The sequence below is a fragment of the Pyrus communis genome, chromosome 5, assembly GCF_963583255.1.
Source record: "Pyrus communis chromosome 5, drPyrComm1.1, whole genome shotgun sequence".
In the NCBI taxonomy this organism is placed as follows: Eukaryota; Viridiplantae; Streptophyta; class Magnoliopsida; order Rosales; family Rosaceae; genus Pyrus; species Pyrus communis.
The window spans coordinates 27713843-27740395 of record NC_084807.1 but is presented as its reverse complement, the minus strand read 5'-3'; the positions used below and the strand labels follow the sequence as shown (position 1 = coordinate 27740395).

Below are 26553 nucleotides of genomic sequence, written 5' to 3'. Positions count from 1 at the left end.
TTGATAGCTATTTTGGTTTTCATAAAGTGAAAACAAGAAAAATATTTTCTTAGGTTTTCAAAATTTTGCCTTCAGTTTTTACTTTGTTGTTTTCAGTTTTCATTTTTATGAAAATTGAAAAATTGAAAGTAGTCAGTTAGGGTAATGCTAGTAAGACAATCTATTAAAGCTATATTTTGTAAATCGTATGACATGGTTATTGGTGATTAGATTAGTGTTTATTAACGTGCTTATTTTCTATTGGTGACACGTCACACAATTTACATATTTGGTTTTAAAAGTTGGTTTATCTAGCGTTATTCAGTTATCAAATGGCTCTAATTAAAACGTGTTTAACTTAAAAAAATTACACATATAAATAAAAAAGGGTAATGCTCTTCAAACACCCGTTTTTACGTCTCACATACTCTTGTTAATTTTATCTATCGATCTTATTCAATTCATTCGACCCAACCCCTGAAAATTAGGAATGGCGTTTGAGAAAGTGTGAATAACATCACCTATTAAAAAAATATGTGTGCGAGAGAGATGGCAGCTGGCTTTCTTTTGTCCAATCCCTTATCCAATTATCCCCCAACTTGCACGATTTAATCATTAATTAGTGAAACCCATGGCCACATTAAGCTAGTTTTATACAACCATTAGTTTTGTCAACATTAAATAGATACATATGTAACTTGTGGAACAAGTTCCTCTTCATTGCAATGAAGAGAATCTGTCAACATGTCCAGATCATTATTATGTTTGAAAAACATAAAACCAATCAGATCTATTGTATCAATAATAATCAAATTAGGAGAGATTATTGCGTACGTTCATGTGATTAGAGATATAAAACGAACAAATATATTTTCTCGAAGACAGTCGAGACCTTTCCCAACAAGGGATTAGGTTATTGCATTTAAGAAAATACAAACATATAACATAGGTTATTTTTTTGCCTGAATCTTTTACTATTATCACCTAGAAGTATGTTTTCAGAGAAACGAACCTCTTGGCAGGCGTTGATACTAGTTATGGTCCCTCTATTCAAAATTGCTACATTTGGGATCACTCCTTGTCTTCGAGGGCTTGGAATGCCTTTCTTTTTTACTGTATTAAACTTGAATGTACTCCGTTCGTTATAAATTTTATTTTCTAGCAGAAAATATACAACAATATTATATATATACTTTTTATAATTTCATAATAAAAATTTAAAAGAAAAACTAATAAAAAAGATTTGAAAATTTTGATTTTTTAAAGATAATGACAAAATAAAGGGTAAAGTGAATAATATTATGATTGATTTTTTTAGTGTAAAAATATAATTTTTCATCAAATTAAACAGTACCGAAAATTTTTCATTAAAGTTCTCAAAATTAAATAATGCATCAAGTGACAAGCCCACGTGCAACTAATTTCTTTTCTCCTTGGTTTATCGCCATCATCGTCGACATCCATACTATTTTAATTAATTGATACTCAAAATATTTATAAAAATAAATTAAATAATGCAGCAATGCAATAATGCGAGATGGATTTTGCTAGAAAATAGAAATAAAAAATAAGCGTGTGGGTCCCATTTCAAGAGAGAGAGAGAGTGCATATACAATACAAGCTCACATTTTTCGTTCATTCATTCAGGTTCAAGAAACGTTCATTACCAGATCGAATCCGCCATGCCGGTCGAATCTCGCCGGAAAAACTGTCGTTATCCGGCCACATAGCTCGGAATTCGAAACCCAGTTGCTCAATCTTCGCCGGAGTTGTTTATTTGAGAAAAAAAAAAGCGGAGGAATTTAGCTTCTGAAGCAAAGCAACGAGCTTTGTGGGATCACAAAAGCAATCATGAATAGCAGCGTTGACACTATCAACGCCGCCGCCACCGCCATCGTCTCCGCCGAAGCTCGCGCCCAGCCCACCAACATCTCTGTAACTCTCTCTCTCTCCCCCCCCCCCCCTCTCTTCTCTTGCATACATATATTTATGCATGGGTGTTTTTCTCTTCTCCCAATTTGTTAATTTGTTGTGACTTTTGGGTCCTTGTTATACTCCGTTTGGTTGCTGAGAAACTGTGGGAATCTAAAAACACAGTTATGGCCTGTTTGATCTTGCGTTCTTTTACTTATTTTCAATCCTCAAAAGTGAAAAGTACGAATCTTTGAGTGTTTTTGTAGTGCAAATAATCCTTGGAATTGTCACACATCTGTGTGTGTGTGGCATGACTTGTTTTGTTTCTCAAATCAATGAAAACATTAGAGGAAAAAGTTGAGAAATTTGATTGAACTCAGACAATTTAATGACTGATTAATTGGTATAAAAATGTAAGAATTTATTTTAATTTCAGTTTGATGGAGACTTTGTTGTGTTTGTATTGCTATGGTGACTTCATTTTATTTCAACTGCTAGTATTTTAGGTAGGTATGTTTTGATGCGGTAGATAACTCGGGAATTCCAGATTTTGCTAGGCAGCACCTAGCAGAGTTTCAGAATTTTCTGTAAGGTATCTGGTGAACATTTCGTAGTTTAGAGATTCTGGAGTTTCAGCGGAGAAATCCAGCGGGGAAGGGTACCTACTTCCCATTCTAACAGCTCTTCTTTCTTGTCGCCATTGCTATGGAGGATGTTGCCCGATGGCTTTTATAGATTCGGCTTTTAGAGTGCCAGTACACCGGAATAGCTTTAAACCCAAAAACTGTAAAATTCAATTTCAGTTGCCATCTTTGTGTTATTTGCTATCTGATGTAGAATGGTGTATAAGTAACTTTTACATGAAATACTTTTGTATTCGTTTGTGGGTCAAGAGTGAACTCAAATCTTTGCGGTGATAAATTTTGAAGAGTTGGTTCTTCTGGTGTCTTTCGTGCATTGTTTTGGTGTTAAATTTTGAAACTGTGTCGTTGACAATCTTTTACCATTTGACTACAGAAAAGAAGATGGGGAAGCTGGTGGAGCCTATATTGGTGCTTCGGGTCACATAAAACTAGCAAGCGAATTGGTCATGCTGTCCTCGTTCCCGAGCCTGTAGTGCCAGGAGCTGCAGTTTCAACCTCTGATAACCAAACAACCTCCACCGCAATTGTATTACCCTTCATTGCCCCTCCATCTTCTCCTGCATCTTTCCTTCCATCCGATCCACCGTCTGCTTCCCAATCACCTGCTGGATTTCTGTCCCTCACATCCCTTTCTGTAAATGCCTACTCTTCGGGTGAACCTGCATCCATGTTTTCCATTGGCCCTTATGCATATGAGACACAGTTAGTGTCACCACCTGTATTCTCTACATTCAACACTGAACCATCTACTGCTCCATTCACTCCCCCTCCCGAATCCGTTCAGCTGACTACACCTTCATCCCCTGAAGTGCCATTTGCTCAACTTCTGTCATCTTCATTGGACCGACAACGTAGAAACAGTAGCAACAACCAGAAGTTTCCACTGTCCCAATACGAATACCAGCCTTACCAACAATATCCGGGAAGTCCAGGTGGTGATCTTATATCACCAGGATCAGCAATATCGAATTCAGGAACATCTTCTCCGTTCCCAGACAGACACCCTATGCTTGAGTTTCGCATGGGGGAAGGTCCCAAACTCTATGGATTTGACCATTTTACCAATCATAAGTGGGGTTCAAGGCTAGGTTCTGGATCATTGACACCAGATGGTGCGGGGCTGGGTTCCAGGCTAGGTTCTGGAACATTGACACCAGATGGCTATGAGCTAGGTTCAAGGCTAGGTTCCGGATGTTTGACCCCCAATGGTGTGGGAGTTGGTTCCAGGATGAGTTCTGGATGTTTGACGCCTGATGGTACGGGGCCAGCCTCGAGAGACGGTTTCCATATGGAGAACCAGATTTCTGAGGTGGCATCCCTGGCCAACACAGAGAGTGGATGTCACAATGGTGGAACTATATTTGATCACAGGGTGTCATTTGAATTGACTGGTGAAGATGTTGCATGCTGTCTTGCGAATAAAGCATTGAGAACTGCAACGGAATCTTCAAATGATATAGCAGCAGAAAACTCAATTGAAACAGATGGGTTATTAACAGACTCCAACAATCACCGCGAGTTTAATGTGGAGGAAAGTTTGAGTAGAATTCCTGAAAATGCTTCGGGAGAAGGGGAGGATCAAGGTTACCGGAAGCAAAGATCCATCACACTTGGGTCGACAAAGGAGTTTAATTTTGATTACACAAAAGCTGAAGTTCCGAGTAAGTCCAACATCGGCTCAGAATGGTGGGCTAACAAAAATGTTGCTGCCAAGGAATCTAAGCCTTGCAATGACTGGACTTTCTTTCCGATTCTACAACCCGGAGTTAGATGACATAGCAATGGTTCAACATGGCTTTTACTGATGTGTATAGGTAGGGGATGACGTTGTTGACAGATGAATGGATGCAGAGGTGAGAGTTTCTTACGAACGAAAAACATAATTCAGAGAGAATACATTGTAGAATTGTTAGTGTGAGTAGTGAGTACTCAAAGAGCATTCTTTTGAACATTTTTTTACTTTGATGTTATACAGAGGATAGAATTCACTTATAAAGATGATGTGCTGTGGATTATTTTTTGTTCAATGTGTAATATAAAGGTCGAATTACGTCATTTGTGTAATGCATTTTATCTTGGTAGGATTTGTACTCGAAGATGCATATCGCATTCTATCAGGAAAAGGCCCAGAAAGCTCATACTTTCTGGGCCTTATTGGAAGTTTAATGCATTATATCTTCGAAAGTCGATTTCTTTGCCCTAAACCAGTTGTGAATTCGAAAACCAAAATCGGGTTCATGCCCGAAACCAGGTTCAAACTTGGAATGAATGGAGACGGAATGGAAAGCATGAAGTGCCTTAAATATGTAGGGTAAGAGCTTCACTGGTCTAGCATTGTAGGGTAATGGATGTGCAACCAATCAAGACGGCGCCAATAATTGTTATGAAGGATTAAAAGGATAAGCATAAAATTAAAAATGTCAGATCGGTAATGGCCAAAGTTCATGTCTCTATCAACCACCACGGATGGTTTAGTGGTTGAGATGAATTCTTGACCTATATTCTACACAGCACGTTCTGAGTTCAATTCCTGATTTTGATGAATCACACGATGGTGGCTATGAGATGTTGAAATGTCTATGTGAGTTTTTCCGACATCTGAAAAGATGGATTATCGTGGCAAAACCATCGTCCGGTCCTTTTTTTTGTTGTTAAAAAAAGCTCAAAGTCTGTCCTACCCGCTTGCCCAAAACAGGGCAGAAATGCAAACTGGGAACAGGCTGTGACCAACAAACCAGGAGACATGATAAAACAAGAAGGAAAGCATTAGGGCAGCATGTCATGTGGAAAAAAGTTCATGGCTCCAACTCCAAACCTCATCACCATCAGCGGGATCGAGATGCATATTGCAGTGTGGCTAATTGCACACCAATAGGTTTTTGTGGTGCTTAGAAATAATTGAGGGTTTGTTTGGAACTGCTTCGGTTGAAAACATATTTTTGTTGATTTTTTTAAATGTGTTTTTTCAATATAAACATGTTTTTAAATTTATTTGTTAAACTTAGTTAAAAAAAAAGAACATTTTGATTATTAGATAGCATTTTTAGCTGCTTTAGAAGAAATATTAGACACGCATTAAAACTAATTATGGATTATAAAACACTTTTTGAAACTTAGAGTTCATTACCGACTAGTGCCTCATTTTAATTAAAGTTTTTGACATGCTTTTCATAAAAGTACTTTTAAATAATGTAAGTGCTTATAAGCAGAAGCGTTTAGTTCAAACACAAATATCAGCAGACCGTCCTTGACAATTTTTTAATAATCAATATAGGCTATAAGTTGAGCAAAACATACACATGAGACTTAAAATAAAAATAAATAAAATTACACATGAGGGCAACTCATTCGAGGAAGATATTTTTGACTCTTTCTGACACGTATTTAGCTCAAAATATTAGACTTCCAATTCTTTATTGCATGTGAGATTGACGTTAATGTTTTAATAAAATGTGTCACATGATTTGGTTAAAGATTATCACATAACTTTTTTTGGTTACAAAGAATCAGCTAACGGCTTCTTTACGATGGTTTATATTTTTAAGGGTGGGGAACACTTTCAAAGATAATTCAACTTTTTATAGTCATGATCGTGTAATTCACCGACATAAAAAATTAAACCGAAAAAGTATCGTATGAAAATCTTAAATGCTTTTATAATTATGAATCCGTATGATTCAATATTTTTTAAAGACATCTTTAATTAATCTATCATTCAATTTTATTTATTTCTTGTTTGTTTTTCTCTCTTGGCAACATAGTAGACAAAATCAAAAACCAAAACATGTTACATCGCGCATGCTAGTTTTGTCGCTGATCCATCTAAGCATCGTACATGTTTAATATATCTATTGCAAACCTAATTTTGTTGTTAATGAGTTAAAGAGTCTCATTCTACAATTTTATTGATCGGGCCTCACTTGGTCGGTGTTATCTACAAAAAAAAAAAAAGAAAAAAAAAGAGTTATAGGTTACATAACTGACATTAAATAATTTCTTGCAAGTCTTGCCTCTCTATCAAGTCTATCATCTTATGAGAAAATAATGATAGGATTAGGCGTTTGTCATGGAACGCCATGTCACAATTTATCTTTTACGTCCACTCCCAATCCGATGTAACACTTCCAATTTCTCATCAGATCAAAGTTCAAACCAGAGATTGGTTCACAGAGATTCAGTAAATATTAAATTCCGCATGCAATAGATTAAAAAAGGATGTAATATTGGGTGCCGATCGGTAACATTTTATTTTTTTTTACTCACGTTTTTTAGAGCCTACTTCTTAGTGTATTTTAATGATTCGAATCGTCTATCTTTTTTATCTCCACTTAAAGATTATGTTTAACAAATCACTCAAATATGAAATTACTTCACCGTCAGATTAAGGGTTTAGCATTCAAAAAATCTCATTCTACAATCCTCACAAGTATATTTTTCTTTCTAATTATAAAACATTTAAAATGTAAAATGAAAATTGAAGTACCAATAGTAATTTCCTTAAAAAATGTGTAAAAATGATGTCGCTGATTTGTCCCAATAAACAAAAGATACAGATCGACTAAACATTATCATTTTGTCGCTCTCACTAAAATAGAGTACAAACTTTTTTACCCATAATTTATCAATACAATAATAAAACTAAAACTCTGCAGAAAAGTATAAGAATAAGAGTGAAGTCCCCATATTCGCATCATATAAAATAAGGCATTTTATTTAGACCGTGATTTTCATACCTTTTTTTTTTTTTTTTTTTTTTGAGTTTTTTCATTTTTTTTTTTTTAAGGGACAACTGGTGACAAGTCACGATTATCTATTATTTTCGGGGGCAGGGAAGCCACGATTAGTTCTTTGTTTTTGTCCTTTTATTGTTTAATACATTTCGGTGCATATATTTGAGTACATACATTTATGTGACATCCCACATCGCTTAGGGGAGTGATCCTTATGTGTATATTCTCATCCCTACCTAGCACGAGACTTTTTGGGAGCTCACTGGCTTTGGGTTCCGTAGGAACTCCGAAGTTAAGCGAGAAGGGGGGCTATAGCAATCCCATGATGGGTGACCCACTGGGAAGTTGCTCGTGAGTTCCCAAAAACAAAACCGTGAGGGAATGGTAAGCCCAAAGCGGACAATATCGTGCTACGGTGGTGGAGCGGGCCCGGGAAGTGATCCCCCCGCCCGGGCCGGGATGTGATAGTTTGGTATCAGAGCCTAACTATGGTCACGAGTGTGCCGACGAGGACGTTGGGCCCTTAAGGGGGGTGAATTGTGACATCCCACATCACCCAGGGAGTGATCCTTATATGTATATTCTCATCCCTACCTAGAACGAGGCTTTTTGGGAGCTCACTGGCTTCGGGTTCCGTAGGAACTCCGAAGTTAAGCGAGAAGGGGGGCTAGAGCAATCCCATGATGGGTGACCCACTGGGAAGTTGCTCGTGAGTTCCCAAAAACAAAATCGTGAGGGAATGGTAAGCCCAAAATCGGACAATATCGTGCTACGGTGGTGGAGCGGGCCCGGGAAGTGATCCCCCCCCCCCCCGCCTGGGCCGGGATGTGACATTTTGGTACTAACATTTAAATACATTAGTTCAATATAATACATTTCGGTACTAATATTAGATACATTAATTGAGTCTTTCAAGTTTGAAGAATATTAAATAAAATAAATAAATAAAAACTTTTTTTTGGTAAAAAAAATTAAAATTTTTATATTAATAAATTTAAATATTTAATGGGAGACATGAAATAAAATCCACATTAATTATGTTGAATTGAAGACACATCAAGAGACTATAATCAATATGTAATCGAATTTATTTTAAATTTCAATATTCTTGAAGGATTAAAGTTAAAAAACCAACATTTAGTTCACTCTAGATGATGAATATAAACAATTTTTGTTCGTTTTAAGGCTAGATTGTTAATTCCGAACGAAAAAAAGAAAGAATATATCCAACTATTTGTATTAAAACACTGTATCACAGACAATGTTTTCGGCACACTGTAAAAATTCTCATTGGGCCGAGATGTTTCGTTCATGAGGGATTTAGACTGGTATGACCTAAAAGAGCATCAAGCATATATTAAAGACAAAGATTATCACGGTCAAAGTTTTTAGCTTTTTATTTTAAATTTCATTGTGTCGATTTGGGAACTGAGAAGAAGCCCCACTCACTGCAAATCGATCGATTCCCTTTTAACTTATTTATAAAATACCCGAAACAGAAAAGCAGTCCAATCCCCACTTCCTTGAACCTGTTTTCGAGGTAAGATCTTTGTTTCTTTTGGTCCTATTATTGCTAATTAGTTTATATTTTGCTTAAAAGTAAAGCACTTTTTTCTGTCCAACTTGAGCTACCTTTCCGTTTCATTCTATTTATAGCAAATACAGTGGGTTTTGGATAAGGGTTTTTGTTGAAATCAGCAAACAAATCGCCATTGATTTTTTTTTTTTTCCTGATGAATTTTTGTAAATTTCTATTGAGTTGTTGCTATTAAATAGATTGAAAGATTCAATCTTGGCTTGGTTCTTCTTGTAAATTATTGAGATTTAAGATGCGATTGTTAAGAGGATTGACATTGATCCTTATATAGAACTTGTTGTCTGTTTTACTGTTTGCATTCAAGCTGTTTGGTCCTGGTCTAATTCAGTTTCTAAGTTGAATCTTTCTTAAATCTAATTGTGCAACTGGAATTGGTTTTCGTATTCAGGTTTTTTCGTTAGCTAAATGGAATTGGCCCGTATTGATGCTATGGTTAGCTATCATGAGTAAGATCTTCAGTTTTTTATGGTATAAGCGATATTCTACTTTAAACTAATATAGATTACGGGGTTCAAATCTGAGTGCACAGGAGGGAGCACGTCCAGTCTTAAGTTGGAAAAATGGCAATGGCTTCTCCTGTCAAAGTGGTTCTTGGCTCGATTGCTTTTGCAGTCTTTTGGGTGTTGGCTGTGTTTCCCGCTGTCCCTTGCTTGCCAATCGGTAGGACTGCAGGGTCCCTCCTAGGGGCAATGCTTATGGTTGTTTTCCGAGTCTTACCTCCTGATCAAGCATACGCTGCGATTGATCTCCCAATCATTGGTCTTCTGTTCGGGACAATGGTTGTGAGTATCTATCTCGAAAGAGCAGATATGTTCAAGTATTTGGGCAAGTTGCTTATGTGGAAAACTCAAGGGGCAAGGGACTTGCTCTGTCGAATCTGTTTGATTTCTGCAGTTTCGAGCGCTCTCTTCACCAATGACACCGCTTGCGTGGTTTTGACCGAGTTTGTTTTGAAAGTTGCAAGACAACATGACCTCCCGCCTCATCCTTTCCTACTCGCCCTTGCCTCGAGTGCAAACATTGGGTCTGCAGCAACCCCGATTGGCAATCCTCAAAACCTTGTTATAGCTGTTCAGAGCAAGATATCTTTTGGGACATTTGTGATTGGAATTCTCCCTGCAATGCTTGTGGGAGTTTGTGTGAATGCTTTGATTCTTCTATGTATGTTCTGGAGATTGTTGTCCGTCCAGAAGGATGAGGAAGATCCAGCTCTGGAACCTGTTCCAGAGGAGGATGTAAGTTCTCATCGGTTTTCGCCAGCTACATTGTCACATAGTGCATCCTTAAACTCTCAAGAACTGAACTCTAGATTGGAAATCCCGACTCTGCAAAGTTCTCCGAATCTTGATGTGAGCATAGGTAATGTCGAGACTCTTAGAAATCGCTTACCTTCTAGCGAGAATGAAGTAAACAAGGTTCCTAGTGGCGCGATAGAGTCGGCAAGAATTTCAAGCGCATCAAAAGAGGAGACAAATGATTTGTCTTCTCATAAAAGGGACGAAACAATCCCATCAAAAAGGTCTCCATCGAACGATAGACAAACAGATGCAATTCCTACGGAGTCGTTGAAAGGGAAGGAACATCTGACGACAAGATGGAAAAGGATATTGTGGAAATCTGGTGTTTACCTTATTACTATAGGAATGCTGATTGCACTGCTTATGGGCCTCAATATGTCGTGGTGTGCGATTACTGCTGCACTTGCTCTGGTTGTTCTTGACTTCACGGATGCCCGTCCAAGCCTAGAAAAGGTAAGTTTCACGAGCACAAAATTCTGTATGTTAGATTAGATTACAACTGTAACAAGTTTCTTTCTTTGACAGGTTTCCTATTCGCTCTTGATTTTCTTCTGCGGAATGTTTATAACCGTCAATGGATTCAACAAGACCGGCATTCCAAGCGATCTTTGGGACTTCATGGAGCCGCATGCGCAAATTGATCGTGCTAGCGGGATAGCAGTTCTTGCAGTCACCATACTTGTGCTGTCAAATTTGGCTTCAAATGTACCAACTGGTATGTATGCTGATATTATTTTCCGTTTGCACTCTATAAGAACCAAAATATTTTCACACTTTCAGCGGCCACTTAACATGCATGTTTTTTTCTTCTTTTATGTTGGATAGTTTTGTTGCTTGGAGGGCGGGTGGCAGCGTCGGCGGCCCTAATCTCTGCCGCGGAGGAGAAGAAGGCGTGGCTCCTATTAGCTTGGGTGAGCACCGTGGCCGGAAACCTGTCGCTTTTGGGATCAGCAGCCAACTTGATAGTGTGCGAGCAGGCTCGCCAATCTCCACAACTTGCCTACACATTGTCCTTCTGGAGTCATCTGAAATTTGGAGTCCCCTCCACACTTATAGTTACTGCTATTGGTTTAACACTAATTAGATGAAACGTTTGGAAAACAAAGAAAGCAAGCATTTTTGTATAGTTTTATTTCTACATTTGTATGGAAAAGGTTGCTCATTTGTGACCGAAATGTCACGGGTTCGAGTCATGAAAATAACCTTTTTGCAAAGTAAGGGCAAAAATACGTACGATAGAAGTTCCCCTGACCCTCTCAAAGCATAGAGCCTTATTGGTTACAGTCCTTTTTTTTTTTTTAACAAACAATATTATTTTTACTAGGGAGTGAGCTTAGCCTTACAATGAGTTAACAATAAAATGGTTCAAAATTTGCCTATGGCGAGAGTCGAACCTAAAATTTCTCACTTATAAGTGAAAATGAATATCACTATATTGTAGTACTAAGTGGGATTTTACTAGAATCTGTCGGCCATCAACCTTTGGGTTCAATTGCTTTTGAAATAGATGGATTATGGGCCTTTGGACCGGAAAAAAAATAGAGAAGAAAATATTATGGTCCTGTAGAGTAGTTGGGTTTTGGGCCTTACAGTACATATATACTTGATTAGTAGTAAATACATATAGAATCAGTCATGATGACTATTGTAGTGCTAAATTGCTAAGGACGGTTATCAAACTTTTGGAACTGGTTATAATACTTACATATATTTTCATGCAACTATTATTTGACAATCAGATATAATTCACGTCAATAAATGTATTTTATCCAATCATCATATGATTGTCGTGACAGTGATTGTATTAAATACATATAAAGTATCAAATCTAAAACTTTTAATAAAAAATAAACTAAAGAAATCCAAAACCAACACTTTTTTGTAGTATGTTATGGTTTATGTTGTAGTTAGTGATTGTGTAAATACTAATAAATTATATTTAAGATTTCTATGTAATCTAGAAGATCTTAGGCTTTCTTACTTGTAAGACAAGTAAGCTCGTTATGTTTATTGTAAATAAATGCACAAGGTAAGGGAAAAAGATACATATAGAATTTTTCTACATCTCTCTTTTCTCTTTGTTGTCGCACTCCGTCTCTTTCCTTTAGTTAAATTTGGCCACAACAATTTAGTGCTTTCTGACGTCGCTTTGAGTTCTATTTTTAATTAAAAGTTTGTAACAATTTTGTGTGTATATTCCTTGAAACATAATGATTTTTAGCTTAAGAAGAATGAGAAGGCTATTTTGTCATGTCTTGGCGGCTATCATAACTTGGAACTTAGAAGCCATTTCAAGTATGATTCAAGTAACATTGATGAATGAGTATCAATGCGTTGAGAAAGTTTTTAGACTATATCCACCTCCCTTGGAGTCCATTTTTTTAGCGTGACGCATTTTGTCATGTAATATTATTTATTTAATAATTTCAGCTGCTTATTAATCAACTTCTACTTACAATTCTTATAAAATCACGCCTATCTATATTATAACACATAAATTTATAAAATTATGTGAAAACATGATCATCGTACATTCCTACTTGGCCCCAACATAAAGCAAAGCCAAATCATTACAAAAGAAAAGGATTGTGGGAGCACGATACGTGCGATCCGTGGCCCCACAAATTTTAGCGTGAAATAGCTTTGGTGCATCTCCCCTTGTTTGCAGGTTGGCCATCTTTCATCTCCCAACACCAAACTCTTGCCTTACGTTTAGCAAAATATTGGCACAAAATACACAAGAAACAGAATTTTCCTCCAATGAAAATCAATTTTAAGATAATTAACGAGAACAGGTTAAGTTAGCAAGGATGATTTTTTTCACTAATTAAGGCCTAAGTTCGAGTTCCGTTGCCAGAAATCTCTCTTATGGGCGATTTGTTAAAAAAAAAATAATAATAAAATAAAAAGAAGAAGAAGAAGAAGAAGAAGAAGAAGAAAAAGGTTAAATGTAAGTTTTCAAAGATGCTTGTAATAAGGTGATCTCCAAGCGAATGAGGGTCAAAAGGCTCCCTTTAGCCCTATATTCCTATAGCCCTACAATAAATTATATTTTAATGAACAGAGCGAGAGCATATTTTATACCATCTCCAACCGAGGATGCCTAGGCCAAATATTGCCTTTTGACAAAAAAATCATCTCCAACCGAGGGGGCCAAAGGGCCATAGGCCAAATATAATTTATTATTTTAATTAAATTAATATGGTTAGTTAAATTAAACTACTATATTAAAATAAGATTTTCGAACATATTTTGAGTGTCACTTGTCGCCAAATGAATAAGACTCTGGATTTCTTATCTTTATATAATCTCAATAATTTTTTGTATAGGATTTCGAGTTACACGTGTCACTAACGTGAGTAACTCCAAATTTCTTATCTTTATGTAATCTCAATAATTTTTTGGATATGATTCCAAGTGACACGTGTCGCTAAAGCAAGTAACTCTCCATATTTTTTATCTTTATGTAATCTTAATAATTTTTTGGATTGGATTTCGAGTGCCACGTGTCGAGATGTAATTAGTTGTGCACAATTTAGATATGATTCTTATTTACGTGGCACTTCTTAGTTCTTATCTTCAGCTTTCAATGTTGTAGGAATGATGTAGGTATTTATACGGAAAAAAATTAAAATTTTTTTTTTAAAATTTGTCTTAAAAAAAATTCAAATTACAACGGTAACTTGACGGCAACATGACGTTAGCTAGTCGTTGTTAGTTGGCGTCAGGTTGACACCAGGTAGCCGTTAGCATTCAAATGGGCTGAGTTTGAGGGTTGACAAAATGTCAAGCTTGACATTCTGGTGCTGGAGAGTTGACTGGCTGGCTAGAAATGGCCAACCCGTTGGCCTGATTTGAGGGTTTGGACTCGATGGGGCCCACAAGTCCTTTGACCTAGCCCTCGGTTGGAGATGATTTTCGTGTCATTTCGAGCAATTTTTAGCCCTATAACCTTTTAATCGGGTTGGTTGGAGGTGGCCTAATGCTTTGACTCTGAGATGAGGGAGCGTCCCCTGCCCCTAAGCTTTTAAATACCAAATAAAATCAATTCTAATTCCTAAGAAATTAATTTAGTATTTATTTTCCATAATAATATTATATTAATTCCTTAATTTCTGTACCATGTTTTCGGTGAATAAGACTCCCATAGTGCGACATATGCGACCGGATCTTTCCACCTCAAACTGTGACTGAAAATGCAGTGTGAAAACAAAAACAAAACGTCATATATTCATCCTAAGATTATCACGAATTAAGAAAACAAACAAACAAGGAGACGGCCCTCATGTATCTCGTGTACGAAGTCACCGACGGCGCAAGATTCACAAACTTTCACAATCACAATTTGAAGTTTGAAAATTTTGGAGTGTTTTTGTATCGTATGCGGCCTCAACTCAAAAAGCAGAGAGTGCATCTCCACATGACATGTCCAGTGAAAACTTGCATACAACCAATACATAATCTAAGTAGCATGATTTTTCTAATAAATGCTAGTTGCGTATTTAAACAGTGAACCATCTGTTAAATAAAAACTCACTTGATACGTCTTATTTGCATGGAGAAGTATTGATCTCTTTACATGAGGAGAGATTTTACTGCATGCTCGTAAGGGACCACTACACGCTTGCACACAAACCATCGTCTGCACAACGACGAGAAGTGTATGAAACTCAAGGAGACCACCACAAACATCCAGTCGTTGATGGCGACGGTGGAGCGCCGATGGTTTTTTTACATGCTCAAAATTTTATTTGGGTAACAACTGGTAGCGAGTTAGCGTTATCCACCTCTTTCGAGTTCAAATAGGGTATGTGGAATTTCACCCTATCCGTGACCACAGTCAAAGAGACTCACTAACTCACAACATCGAATCTGCAGCCTCTCACTTATTTTTTGTTTATTGGGGGACCCCCACATGCTCGAAATTCCATTTTAATTAGATATTCAGAAAAAAATATTAATATGAAATTTAAAATATGAGTCACTATTTCTACCTTTTTGCTGGCACAAAAATGGTTAAAACGGCTTCATCGTTTCTTTCCTTTTCTTTTAATAGGGTAAAAACTATTTGACTTTCTGTAGCAAACAAAAAAGAAAAACTAATATTTAAAAACTCAATATATACTTTGATGGGTACTAAATTTTGTGAAGAAGAGGCACATTACCATTTACTACCAAAATTCTCCTATATTACGGTGCATCTTACGTGTCATAATTTTTTGCTTTAGATCTTCGTCATAAATTCTTGATCAATGATTTAACAGATAATATTCTCAGTGTATTGAATACCACATATCATACTCAAAATACCCTCACGTACCTCTTTTTATAATAATTTTTCAGAGTACCAATAATAACTCCCTTAATGATCTTATCCTAGAATGAATCAAAGATCATTATGTAAATATTATGCCACGTTTACGTAAAGGTAATCGGAATAAAAAAAACAGAATTGAATTCTGAATACAGGATACTTCAATGTTTATTGATTGGAGAATAGCAAAAATAGTGGGACCCACACAGATTTTTAGAGGAGGGATTGGATTCCCCATCAATGAATAGGATGGTTCAATTCATTTTGTTCTGATTGCACATATTAAGAAGTGTTAATATTTGGTTCCAACAAAATGATGGTATGATATGATGACAAACCCTAGCTCATTTGTTCTGCTGCCATTATGCCATACCCAAACAATGACTTCAATCAGTAGACACCAACAAACAAAAAGTTTGTACAAAACAAAATCACCATTTAACAAAATCTATTAACATTGTGTAATTTAAACTCACATACCGCCTGTATCATGTCTATTAGATTGATCAAGTTGTCTTTATATTTTTTTTTTTTTTGCTTTATGAGTATTTTTGGTTTGAAAAGCTTTCTGATTTAAATTCAATATACCATTTTTGAAATTTGTGTTGATAATGAATCTTACATTGATAGAATGAGAGACCTTACTTATAAGTAGTTGAGTTACTCCTCATATTGCCAATTGATTTTATAATGAAATTCTATATTCTTTATGGTACTAGAGCCAGGTTGTACTGCTTGTGAAGCTTAACAGCTACACGTATTCCACGTCACCCGATTTGTGTTGTCCACGTGTTTAGCTAGACTACTCCCCATATTGTCTATTAGTTTTATGATGAACCTCCAGCTTCTTCAGTTTATACATGTTCTTAACGTTTTAATAAAATCATTGTCATCTCATTTAAAAAAAAAACAAACATTATGTATTTCACTAAGGTTAGTTGATCTTATTACTAGTAAGTTTGTAACATGCTAATTTGAATTAGATGGCATAAGTATGCTTTATGATGAATAAAAAAAGGGAAGATACGGCACTACTTTATAAATAAAAGTTGGGTATCAATCAAGTTGTCTGTTCTTTGTTTCTTAGGCAAATATAATCAAGTTGTCCCCAGACTACTCAATTTACCTTTTCTACAATATTTTCATAAAACATACAAATGTTTTAGAATTTTATAGCGATAATCGCATAATGTCTAGTAATTTTAATTCACGTATTATAATATGAGTATAAAAAGTATGATATCATATAAAACAACTTATGATTTTATGATATAATTCATTAAAAATATGAATAATATAACGTGATGACTTGACGGTCATACTAATAATCACCATTGCCACATTTTTTTTATTAAAATAATTAGTGGATATAGGAAATTATGCCTTTGAGCAATTACAATGGTCTTTAGAGGGGTAAATAAGATTCGGTCAAAAGTACATGTATTATAGCTAACAATATGCTAAAAATTAATTAAAAGTAATGTTTTTTCATCAATTAGTTATAGCAAAATAGATAGACGTTCGTAATATTTTTATTGGTTTCGATCATTTATTTTATACTACAAATAAATAAAATTTTACATAAAAAATCTGTATATAATAATTTATAATACGAATAAGTCCGATAATAAACAAAAATTTCGTAAAATGATGGTAAGATATCGAGAAAAAGAGTTACTTTCATCACCAATTCGTATTTTAAAAGTAAAATATAAAAATGAAAACTCAGCAGCTCCAGACAACTTATTAATGTCTTTTGAGCTCAGAATAGAATACTCTCTCTCTCTCTCTCTCTAAAAGCCACGATTCTCTTCTTCCTTTCAATTGAAACAACCTACATCAAATTCCTCATAATCCAATCCGCTTTACGTCCTTCATTTCCAGGGATTTTGTTCCTCCGAGCTATTTCACTGTGCAATCAGAATTCAGCCCATCAAATTATCGTCGAGATTCGTGCCAGATTCCAAGTGGGTTCAGCTCGGATTTTGCAGCTCCTGAAAATTTACAGTGAGTATCGTTTTGTCTGTTATCCAAGTTTAGTAAATTACTGATTTTTTGAGTTAATTTAGTTGTCTGTGGATTCTGTGTGAGTGTTTAAGTTTGCAAGTAGATCTGTGTTGCGAGCTTGTGGCAGTGAGCAATTTGGGATCGAAACTTTTTGTTTGGTTCCCGAGAAAATTGGAGAAAGCAAATTGAAAGGGAAAATTTGAACGTTGTTGTTACCGTTATTTTTGGTTCTTGGGTATTGAAAATTGGAGGCAATACGTCCGTTGTGCTCGTTGAAATCAGAGTCTTTTTGTTGTTTTACATGACCCAACTTATCAAGGTTTGGATTTGAAATTATGGGGTTCGTTTGCAATTTGCTGCTTTTCTCAGGAACCAAACAAAGATTAAGGCTTGGGGATTGGAAAGAAGTGGGTGTGAGCTAATTTAACTTAGTGCATGGATATTATATTGCACTCTAAATTTCAATGATCCACATTTGTTGAGTTCACTAAGTGTCGTTTGAAGCCGGGTTTGGGAGTACAGCACGAGTATTTGATATAGTCAAACTCCTGTGATCTACCGAATTTTAGACCTCAAGATTTAGGTGCTAGTGGACTTTACTTAATTTTGGTTGTTTTTGTAGCATAGCTTTTGGTCTATTAACTAACATAGAGATCCTTTAAATAGAGTTACTGACAGGCGGCCTTTATCCCTGCAGATTTTGATAATGTGCTGAATTAATTGTGAACTCGTGTAACGGATTGGTAACCCATGTAATGGTGTTATACAATTGACTTATAATGCTAGAAAATGAACTTCCTTTAAAGCACTTTCCCTTGGATTTTAAAAACCTTGTATGAGAAATATGCCTTCATGGTGGGGGAAGTCGTCGTCCAAAGAAGCAAAGAAGAAGGCAGGAAAGGAAAGTTTCATTGACTCTTTACATCGGAAATTTAAGTTTTCTTCAGAAAGTAGAGTGAATAGTAGATCAGGAGGATCTCGGAGAAATTGCAATGACACAATTTCGGAAAAGGGATGTCAATCCCCTGTAGAATCAAGATCTCCTTCGCCCTCAAAAAATGTTGCCAGATGTCAAAGTTTTGCTGAAAGGACTAATGCTCAACCACTTCCACTTCCTGGTCTACATCCTGCTCATGTTGCTCGTACAAATTCTGGAATTAGTATATCAACAAAACCGAGATCAGAAAAAGGCTCTAAGCCATTATCGTTTCTACCTCTCCCGAGACCTGCATGCATCGGAAGTAGGTCAAATCATACAGACGTAGATGGAGACATGGTCACTGATTCAGTCTCTAGTGAGAGCTCTGTTGATAGTGACGATCCAGCTGACTCATCATGCCATCGTAGCCCTCAGGCAACTGACTTTGACAATGGTCCTAGAACGGCTGCTGGCAGCCCTTGCAGGTGAGCTTTCATTTATTGCACATGCCATTATGCTACTAGTATGCATGTTTTTTTAATATGCATGATTGTGCATGATTTATTTGTAATTCTTTTAGCTTGTTCATCCCTGACATTTTTTCTGCAATTTTTATGAAGTGTGATGCTCAAGGATCAGTCATCCACTGTTGCTCCAGTACTCTCAAGAGAGCCTAAAAAATCAGCTAACATTTCTTTCAGTAATCACGTTTCTCCTACATCGCCTAAACGGAGACTTTTAGGCAGCCATGTGCCAAACCTACAGGTTCCTTATAATGGAGCTTTGTGCAGTGCTCCCGACAGCTCATTGTCAAGTCCTTCTAGAAGCCCAATGAGAGCATTTGGCACTGAGCAAGTCGTGAACTCTGCTTTCTGGGCTGCAAAAACTTATACAGATGTCACTCTACTTGGATCTGGCCACTGCTCCAGTCCAGGTTCGGGTCACAATTCTGGGCATAATTCAATGGGAGGGGATATGTCTGGACCGCTGTTTTGGCAACAAAGCAGGGGTAGCCCTGAGTATTCTCCAGTACCTAGTCCCAGAATGACAAGCCCAGGCCCAGGCTCAAGAATTCAGAGTGGTGCTGTTACGCCTATTGACCCTAGAGCAGGAGGGACTCCCAATGAGACACAGACAAGCTGGGCTGATGATGGGAAACAACAAAGTCACCGTTTACCTCTTCCCCCGACAATTACAATTGCTTCCCCTTTTTCTCATTCAAATTCAGCAGCAACATCTCCTTCTGTGCCACGAAGTCCGGGAAGGGCAGAGAACCCATCAAGCCCTGGTTCACGCTGGAAAAAGGGAAAGCTGCTGGGTAGAGGGACTTTTGGACATGTTTATGTTGGTTTTAATAGGTAGATACGCAAATACATTTCTTTTCTCTCTCTCTCTCTCTCTCACACACACACACACACACACACACTCTCTCTCTCTCTCCCCCCCACACACACAACTAAGCAATCATTTATCTAAGTACTTAGCCATTAATACTCTAAAGGATATAAAATTCTGGGAGCAAATGCTAATGGAACGTTCTAATGATATTTGCTTGATGATTTGGCCAAGTGTAGTAAAAAAAAATATCCATTTTATCTCAATAAATTAGTTTTTCTCATAGGTTGCTTGTGTGTGAAATTTATGCCAATCTGATTTCTCATAGGTTGCTTTTGTGTGAAATTTATGCCAATCTGATTTTTTATTACCAACTTTGTTCAGTGAAAGTGGTGAAATGTGTGCGATGAAGGAGGTCACATTATTTTCTGATGATGCAAAGTCAAAGGAAAGTGCCAAGCAATTAAACCAGGTATTTTGTTTTAGGTTTCAAGTTCCTTCCTTGGACAAAAGTTACATGCTTTCCTTCATTTATTTTATTTGACTCTTATGTTGCAACGTTTTGACAGGAAATTGCTTTATTGAGCCGTTTACGGCACCCAAATATTGTGCAATATTATGGGTCTGAATCAGTAAGTCCTTTGTCCATGATATATTATTTTTAGTACACATTTAAATATCGATCTTTCATTTGTCTTTTTTGTCAATATTACATTTCTTAGTTATGACTTATCAGTCTGAAGCTTAGTCTCTACACATTGAGAAGTTGTTAATTCACTGGCCTTTGGAGAAGCTAAGCATCGCACTCTAGATTGGACCCCATAGAATCACATTTTCTGCAAAATTAACTTTTATTTGAAGATTCAAGCAACCACTGTAATTGATGCTGATATTCATTCCTATGACAGGTTGGTGACCGGCTATATATATATTTGGAGTATGTATCTGGTGGCTCCATATATAAACTTCTCCAAGACTATGGGCAATTTGGAGAACTAGCAATTCGTAGTTATACTAAGCAAATTTTGTCGGGGCTGGCATATTTACATGCTAAAAACACTGTTCACAGGTGAAATTCATTATCTATTCTTGATCAAGTAATTTGAAGCATAAATTCAACCGTTGTAATATATTGATCGTGATGTAATTACTGAACATTAAGCATCTTTCATGTTCAGGGATATTAAAGGAGCAAATATACTTGTAGACCCAAATGGACGTGTCAAGTTGGCAGACTTTGGGATGGCCAAGCATGTAGGCACAGGCATACTTAATCTCGATATGATTAAAGGAGTTTGACATGATATTGCAAACCATAACCCACTATCTTGTGTGCTTTGCAGATCACCGGGCAGTCATGTCCGTTATCATTCAAGGGAAGCCCTTACTGGATGGCACCTGAGGTTAGATTGCTTCTACTTTTTTGATTTTTCTCATCAACGACATGCTTCTTGATGGGTTTACTTAGGTCTTCATTTTGGTTGCTTGCCCAGGTTATAAAGAACTCAAGCGGTGCCAACCTTGCTGTGGATATATGGAGTCTTGGGTGCACTGTTTTGGAAATGGCTACGACAAAACCACCTTGGAGCCAGTATGAAGGGGTAAGAATATATATCTACAAACAAATACTTTTGTACATTTATTTATTTATTGGATGTAGGGCTGGGGGTTATAAGAATTTGAATTTGAGATTGAGATCATAGCGGCTGTTCAAATATTCTTTACATTGTGTAATATTTTTCTTTTTGTGGTTAAAAGGTTGCTGCCATGTTTAAGATTGGGAATAGCAAAGAACTTCCAGTAATGCCAGATAGCCTCTTGGACGATGGAAAGGATTTCATAAGGCAGTGCTTACAGAGAAATCCACTACATCGTCCTACAGCTACCCAGCTTTTGGAGCATCCTTTTGTGAAATATGCTGCGCCTTTGGAAAGATCTATGTTGAGCCCTGAGCCTTTTGATCCACCCTCTGGGATTACAAATGGAGTGAAAGCACTGGTATGAATTCCATTTTTACCACAAATGTAAAATTGGTCTCTTACGGTATTGGTAGTTTTGTGATCATTTTTTCATTTATGTTTGAGCTTAGTGCATGCTATCAGGTTCTATATCTGTTATTTCGTAAATGTGTGCCAAGAACTCATGAGTTCACATTACAACCCAACCCAGTCCCAATATGTAGAGGGAATACAGATGTTGAAATCTTTGTGTTTTAGTGTCTCTATCCGTTGAGGGATTGAAAATCTTTCCTTGTGTTGTGTTTCATCAAGTATAAAAACATTTATGAATCCTTTATTGGACTCTGATGAAGCATAGTTATTTGCACGGGTCCTCTCTTCTCGCCTCTTATTTTCATCTGTTGTGTTTTATTGATCATTGTCAGGGTATTGGGCAAGGAAGGAATTTCTCCAACTTGGATTCAGATAGGCTTGCAATTCATTCATCTAGAGTTTCAAAAACTAATAACCATACCAGGTCTCTTTCTCTCTCTCTCTCTCTCTCTCTCTCACACACACACACACACACACACACACACACACACACACACACACACACACACACACACATATATATCCATCTATCTCTATGTTTCTCTCCGGTGATGTGTGACAACATCTGTGATGGTGCATACTACAACATTTTGATAATAAGATTTTGATCTTATTGCCTAAACTGCAGTGAGATCCATATTCCAAGGAACATATCATGCCCCGTCTCACCCATTGGAAGCCCTCTATTGCACTCAAGGTCACCACCACACCTAAATGGAAGAATGTCACCTTCACCTATATCTAGCCCACGTACTACTTCGGGCTCATCCACTCCTCTTACAGGTGGCAGTGGTGCCATTTCATTTATTCACATGAAACAGTCCATCAACTTGCAAGAGGGTTTTGGAGGAATTTCAAAGCCCTCGAATGGTCTCTATGGCAATGGTTCTTCATCCTATCATGATTCATGTCCTGACATGTTTCGAGGGAAGCAGCCAGGATCTCATATCTTCTCAGAACTGATACCCTGGGAAAATGATGTTCTGGGAAAGCGGTTTGTAAGGCATGCCCACGCAGAGCAGTATGATGGGCAATCAGTTTTAGCTGATCGGGTGTCTCGCCAACTCCTTAAGGATCGTGTTAAGATGAACCTGAAACTGGATTTAAGTCCCAACTCTCCTTTGCCGAACCGCACAAATGGTGTCTAACTTGTTTTGATGGAACCACCAATCAGTTCAAGCTCTCAAGTTAACCAGACCATTTTGGATATTCTGGATCAACCATCCATCATGCTGAAAGTATATTTTGTACAATAAAAACTCAAAAGTTGAAGAACTGCGGAATAAGGTTGAAGCTCCGGGAAGTTAGTGGCTGGAAACAGACAACTCTTTTGCATGGCATGGGCTTAGTCTTCAGGTTCATGACATCCGGTAAGCAAGGCCATGAGATGGAACTGATTCCGGAATTATGCATATCAAGCTCACATCCTGACAAATAACATACTCTTGTTGTACATAGATGCGGTTTTGACTTGTAGAACATTGAGTGCTTGACTGATTGGAGCTATGAAATATGCTTGATTTTGGCCGACGAGGATGGTTTCTGATGATCTGATCCATTGCAGTTCCTCTGGTAAGCAAGAAACTCAAGGCAGCAAGAAATGTATATTCTTTGAGATGTTCATATAGAAGGAAAAGAACAAGCTAAGAGGCAAATAGTATTTAGCTTTGGAACAATTTTTTGGGTCTGAAACTGCTGTACAGAAGATGGAGACTGCCGGGGGCCGGACTTGTTAACGAAATAGTCAGTCGGAGATTTTTGAAGCCTACACGTTCTGTTTTCTGCACCGATTTTTTGTGGGCTCATGTGTAACATTGTATAATGCTGTCTTGAACTACCTATTTTGTTGTATCATCGTCATCATGTATGTAGTGTACATCATCACTCAAGTGAAATGAAGAAATCTAACTGCATGGTTCTCTCTTATACCTCTTCAACTTCTCCCGTCTTTTCGGAACGAATGTCAAGTGAATTTGTTCACCTTGAAAGGATATTGTTCAAAACGACAAAAGTCTCGAGCAGAAAAGGAGTTTATTCACCTTGAAAGGATATTGTTCAACTTCTCATACACAAGCTACAACACTCTTGGAGTCTACTATTCAAACAACAAACAACAATCAAGGCTAATTCCACTAAGGGAGTTGGCTGTATGAATCTTAAAACGTCATTGCGCTTGATTTTGCACCTTGTCTTTTTAAGTCGTTAACACACTGTAAAATTTTCATCTTCCAAGGGGCACTCTCGTAAGTCTATATAGAGTTTTCGGAAGATTGTTTGGTCAAATCCATACTGAAATCCCATAGTTTCTTCGCCATCTCCATGTCTTGACCTTGCGGCCTTGGCTTGGATAGGTTACAGTCCGAAAAATATTCGCCGGTCACCCCCTTGACTTGTGGATGCAGTGCTACGTAGCACGTCGTTGCTGCTCCCTGTAATCGACTAAGTTAACAAACAACAATACATTCTACGTTTAAACGAATACTTGAAAATTCACATTTCAAATTACTCAAATTCGCTTGGTATTTTGTTTGCTCGAGGTTCAAGCAGATGTGAATTACCTGCTGAACATTTTTAAGCACAGCTCTACCAAGCACATTAACAAGCCCTGCATCAAACCAGAAAACCAAAAGTCTGATTATCCGAAACTAAGCAAGTTGATAATGAATATGTAAATTTGAGATTTGTGGATTGATGTCAATTTTGGTTCGGTTTAAACTTTAAACATACCCTGAACACAAAGCCTCCTTGACAAGCGATAGTATGCAGTTTATATCGGAATTCTACATTTAAATAAGACTCACATAGTTGGTTAAGTGAAGTGATTTACCGTTGATAGCGCTGTTATAACGAAACAGATTGGTAACAATTCCACCAGGGTGAAGTGAGTTTGCAGTCATATCTGCTCCTTCTTCCTGTTGAACAATCACAAATAACAGAGTTCACTCAACACACCATGACTGCCATAAACACAAAGCAAGGTAATGTGTGTTTATCTCTAGATATAACAGTAGGGACGTATTGGACAGATGCAAGCATAGCGGGTATTTTGAGAATCATGATTCTGCTGATTTAACGTTGCTGATTACCTTTAAGTGTCTTGCAAGCTCATTAGTGTGCAAAATGTTAGCAAGCTTTGATTGGCCATATGCACGAAAGCTGCTGTACCTGCAGATAGGCAGAAGTACTGATATGGCATCAAAATCCAACTCCAAACTTACTTGTTGCATAAGCTCCATCCGTATTTAATCAAAATACTATATGACTCATGCGCTAACACGTATATAATACCCTGTAAACACTAAAAACTATCTCAATGTTACCCTTCTTGGTCGTTAATTTTATCAAAACGAATTCCTTCAGCATAAGAGTAGCGGTGAGCTTCTGAGGACACATTTATGATCCTCCCTTCTTTGCCGCTGTTGAGTGCTGTTTTCTTCATAGTATCCAACAAAAGATTTGTCAACAGAAAATGACCTGCAAAATCAGAAATATAACCAAATAGATGCAATCAATCCTCCCGAATCAAAGAAGTATGAAAGGTTAGCTGAGTTTATTGATGCATATGCCCCAACACCGAGAGATAAAAGGTCTAAAACTAGATTGGCTACAGACTAAACTAGAAGAAACATTCAGTCAATTAGAACAGCTTAACCAACAATACTTTTTAAACTGTCAATAGCGTTCTAGGATTCATACAGCCGACCCTACTTAGTACGATAAGGGTTGGCTGTTGTGGTTGTTGTTGTTTGTACTTTAAACTGTCAGTTTTACAGAGTAACAAATGCAACATACCAACGTGGTTTGTGGCGAACTGAAGTTCGATCTTGTCCTTCGAAAGCATGAAAGGGGTTCCCATAACTCCTGCATTGTTACTTACGAAAAGACAAGCTATTATTACCTGAGGTGGATTTTATGAACTAAGCCTCTTCAAGGACTTGTACCATTTCTGTCCATTTCTTACATTAAAATGTTAAGAGGAAGACCGGAGGAATTGAAATCCGATGCGAATTTCCTAACGGATGATAACGAACTGAGATCCAATTCCATGGCATCAACTTTGGCAGTGGGGATTGCCTTCACTATTTGTTCTCTTGCATCTTTACCGGCAGCCATGTTCCTCACTGCCATAACCACATGGGCGCCACGCAGTGCAAGAACGCGTGCGGTTTCGGTGCCAATACCACTCGATGTTCCTGCAACATCAATATGCAGAACCAAGGAGCATTTCCCCATAAGAATACGGAATAATAGTTGACGAAAGTATACCATCTGCATATGAAACCTAAAGAAAGAAGAAGCAAATGGAAATTCCCACACCTGTAACAATGGCGGTGAGACCAGTGGCATCAATCCCTTCAGTAACTTCTTCTGCTGTGGAAGATGATGAGAACCCAGATGGGCCTTTTCTTCTGAAGAACCACATCTTCTTCTGCTCTCTCACTCTCTCTCTCTGCACGCAAAGAGATGGGAAAGTGGTTTTTACTGAGTTTTGACGAGGTGTTTTCTTTTCTTTGCTTTGGTGGTGGGTGCCTCGCTGTCGCCTCTTTGGCCTATTATGTTTTTAGTGTCACAATTTTTTGATAAACTGATGTTATCCACACACATCTTTTTTATTTTATGCCATTTGGTTTTTTTTTTAATTTAATTAATCTGACGGTCGAATATTAAAAGAAATACATGACAAGTAAGAAAGGGTGTGTGATACACCACTCGTTAGATATACACAAAGTTTGAAAATGTCAATTTAATTACCACAACTATCCTC

At 37.3% G+C, this 26553-nt stretch overlaps 4 protein-coding genes across 7 annotated transcripts; 3 read left to right on the top strand and 1 right to left on the bottom strand.

Annotated features, from left to right (window-relative positions):
- The first annotated feature begins 1621 nt into the window (after positions 1-1621).
- On the top strand, positions 1622-4592 carry LOC137734755 (uncharacterized). Of its 2 annotated transcripts, XM_068474037.1 has the most exons (3): positions 1622-1914; positions 2911-3625; positions 3674-4592. In XM_068474037.1, the coding sequence occupies exons 1-3, from the start codon at positions 1831-1833 to the stop codon at positions 4309-4311; spliced, it is 1437 nt and encodes a 478-aa protein (XP_068330138.1). In that variant the 5' UTR covers positions 1622-1830; the 3' UTR covers positions 4312-4592. The 2 variants fall into 2 exon arrangements, with proteins under 2 accessions (XP_068330138.1, XP_068330136.1); XM_068474035.1 differs by having other exon boundaries at positions 2911-4592.
- A 4021-nt stretch (positions 4593-8613) lies between these two features.
- Positions 8614-11440, top strand: LOC137735312 (silicon efflux transporter LSI2). Of its 2 annotated transcripts, XM_068474728.1 has the most exons (5): positions 8614-8807; positions 9253-9310; positions 9394-10615; positions 10688-10877; positions 10988-11440. In XM_068474728.1, exons 3-5 carry the CDS (start codon positions 9425-9427, stop codon positions 11248-11250), a joined length of 1644 nt encoding a protein of 547 aa, XP_068330829.1. In that variant the 5' UTR covers positions 8614-8807; positions 9253-9310; positions 9394-9424; the 3' UTR covers positions 11251-11440. The 2 variants fall into 2 exon arrangements, with proteins under 2 accessions (XP_068330829.1, XP_068330828.1); XM_068474727.1 differs by having other exon boundaries at positions 9253-10615.
- Positions 11441-17243: 5803 nt separating this feature from the next.
- On the top strand, positions 17244-23716 carry LOC137733532 (mitogen-activated protein kinase kinase kinase YODA-like). Its single transcript, XM_068472675.1, has 12 exons — positions 17244-17483; positions 18181-18887; positions 19023-19760; positions 20122-20209; positions 20307-20369; positions 20646-20806; positions 20916-20991; positions 21081-21140; positions 21231-21338; positions 21496-21735; positions 22121-22212; positions 22417-23716. The coding sequence occupies exons 2-12, from the start codon at positions 18319-18321 to the stop codon at positions 22934-22936; spliced, it is 2715 nt and encodes a 904-aa protein (XP_068328776.1). The 5' UTR covers positions 17244-17483; positions 18181-18318; the 3' UTR covers positions 22937-23716.
- An 86-nt stretch (positions 23717-23802) lies between these two features.
- On the bottom strand, positions 23803-26270 carry LOC137733533 (short-chain dehydrogenase TIC 32, chloroplastic-like). 2 transcript variants are annotated; one of them, XM_068472678.1, is made up of 8 exons: positions 26106-26270; positions 25750-25981; positions 25581-25660; positions 25109-25262; positions 24875-24953; positions 24616-24700; positions 24347-24393; positions 23803-24227 (listed from the first exon to the last, which is right to left on the bottom strand). In XM_068472678.1, the coding sequence occupies exons 1-8, from the start codon at positions 26209-26211 to the stop codon at positions 24141-24143; spliced, it is 870 nt and encodes a 289-aa protein (XP_068328779.1). In that variant the 5' UTR covers positions 26212-26270; the 3' UTR covers positions 23803-24140. The 2 variants fall into 2 exon arrangements, with proteins under 2 accessions (XP_068328779.1, XP_068328777.1); XM_068472676.1 differs by having other exon boundaries at positions 23803-24217; positions 26106-26269.
- Between the last annotated feature and the right edge of the window lie 283 nt (positions 26271-26553).

Excerpts from the sequence above, each read along its gene's own strand:
- LOC137733533 (XM_068472676.1), bottom strand. The coding sequence starts at position 26,211 with ATGTGGTTCTTCAGAAGAAAAGGCCCATCTGGGTTCTCATCATCTTCC. Across the intron at positions 25,661-25,749 it reads CTTCCTCTTAACATTTTAAT|TAACAATGCAGGAGTTATGG; the intron begins GTAAGAAATGGA and ends TCTTTTCGTAAG. Across the intron at positions 25,263-25,580 it reads GTTCGCCACAAACCACGTTG|GTCATTTTCTGTTGACAAAT; the intron begins GTATGTTGCATT and ends CTGATTTTGCAG.
- LOC137734755 (XM_068474035.1), top strand. The coding sequence starts at position 1,831 with ATGAATAGCAGCGTTGACACTATCAACGCCGCCGCCACCGCCATCGTC. Across the intron at positions 1,915-2,910 it reads CCCAGCCCACCAACATCTCT|AAAAGAAGATGGGGAAGCTG; the intron begins GTAACTCTCTCT and ends ATTTGACTACAG.
- LOC137733532 (XM_068472675.1), top strand. The coding sequence starts at position 18,319 with ATGAGAAATATGCCTTCATGGTGGGGGAAGTCGTCGTCCAAAGAAGCA. Across the intron at positions 21,141-21,230 it reads CTTACTGGATGGCACCTGAG|GTTATAAAGAACTCAAGCGG; the intron begins GTTAGATTGCTT and ends TTGCTTGCCCAG. Across the intron at positions 22,213-22,416 it reads AAAACTAATAACCATACCAG|TGAGATCCATATTCCAAGGA; the intron begins GTCTCTTTCTCT and ends CCTAAACTGCAG.
- LOC137735312 (XM_068474728.1), top strand. The coding sequence starts at position 9,425 with ATGGCAATGGCTTCTCCTGTCAAAGTGGTTCTTGGCTCGATTGCTTTT. Across the intron at positions 10,616-10,687 it reads CCCGTCCAAGCCTAGAAAAG|GTTTCCTATTCGCTCTTGAT; the intron begins GTAAGTTTCACG and ends TTTCTTTGACAG. Across the intron at positions 10,878-10,987 it reads GGCTTCAAATGTACCAACTG|TTTTGTTGCTTGGAGGGCGG; the intron begins GTATGTATGCTG and ends TATGTTGGATAG.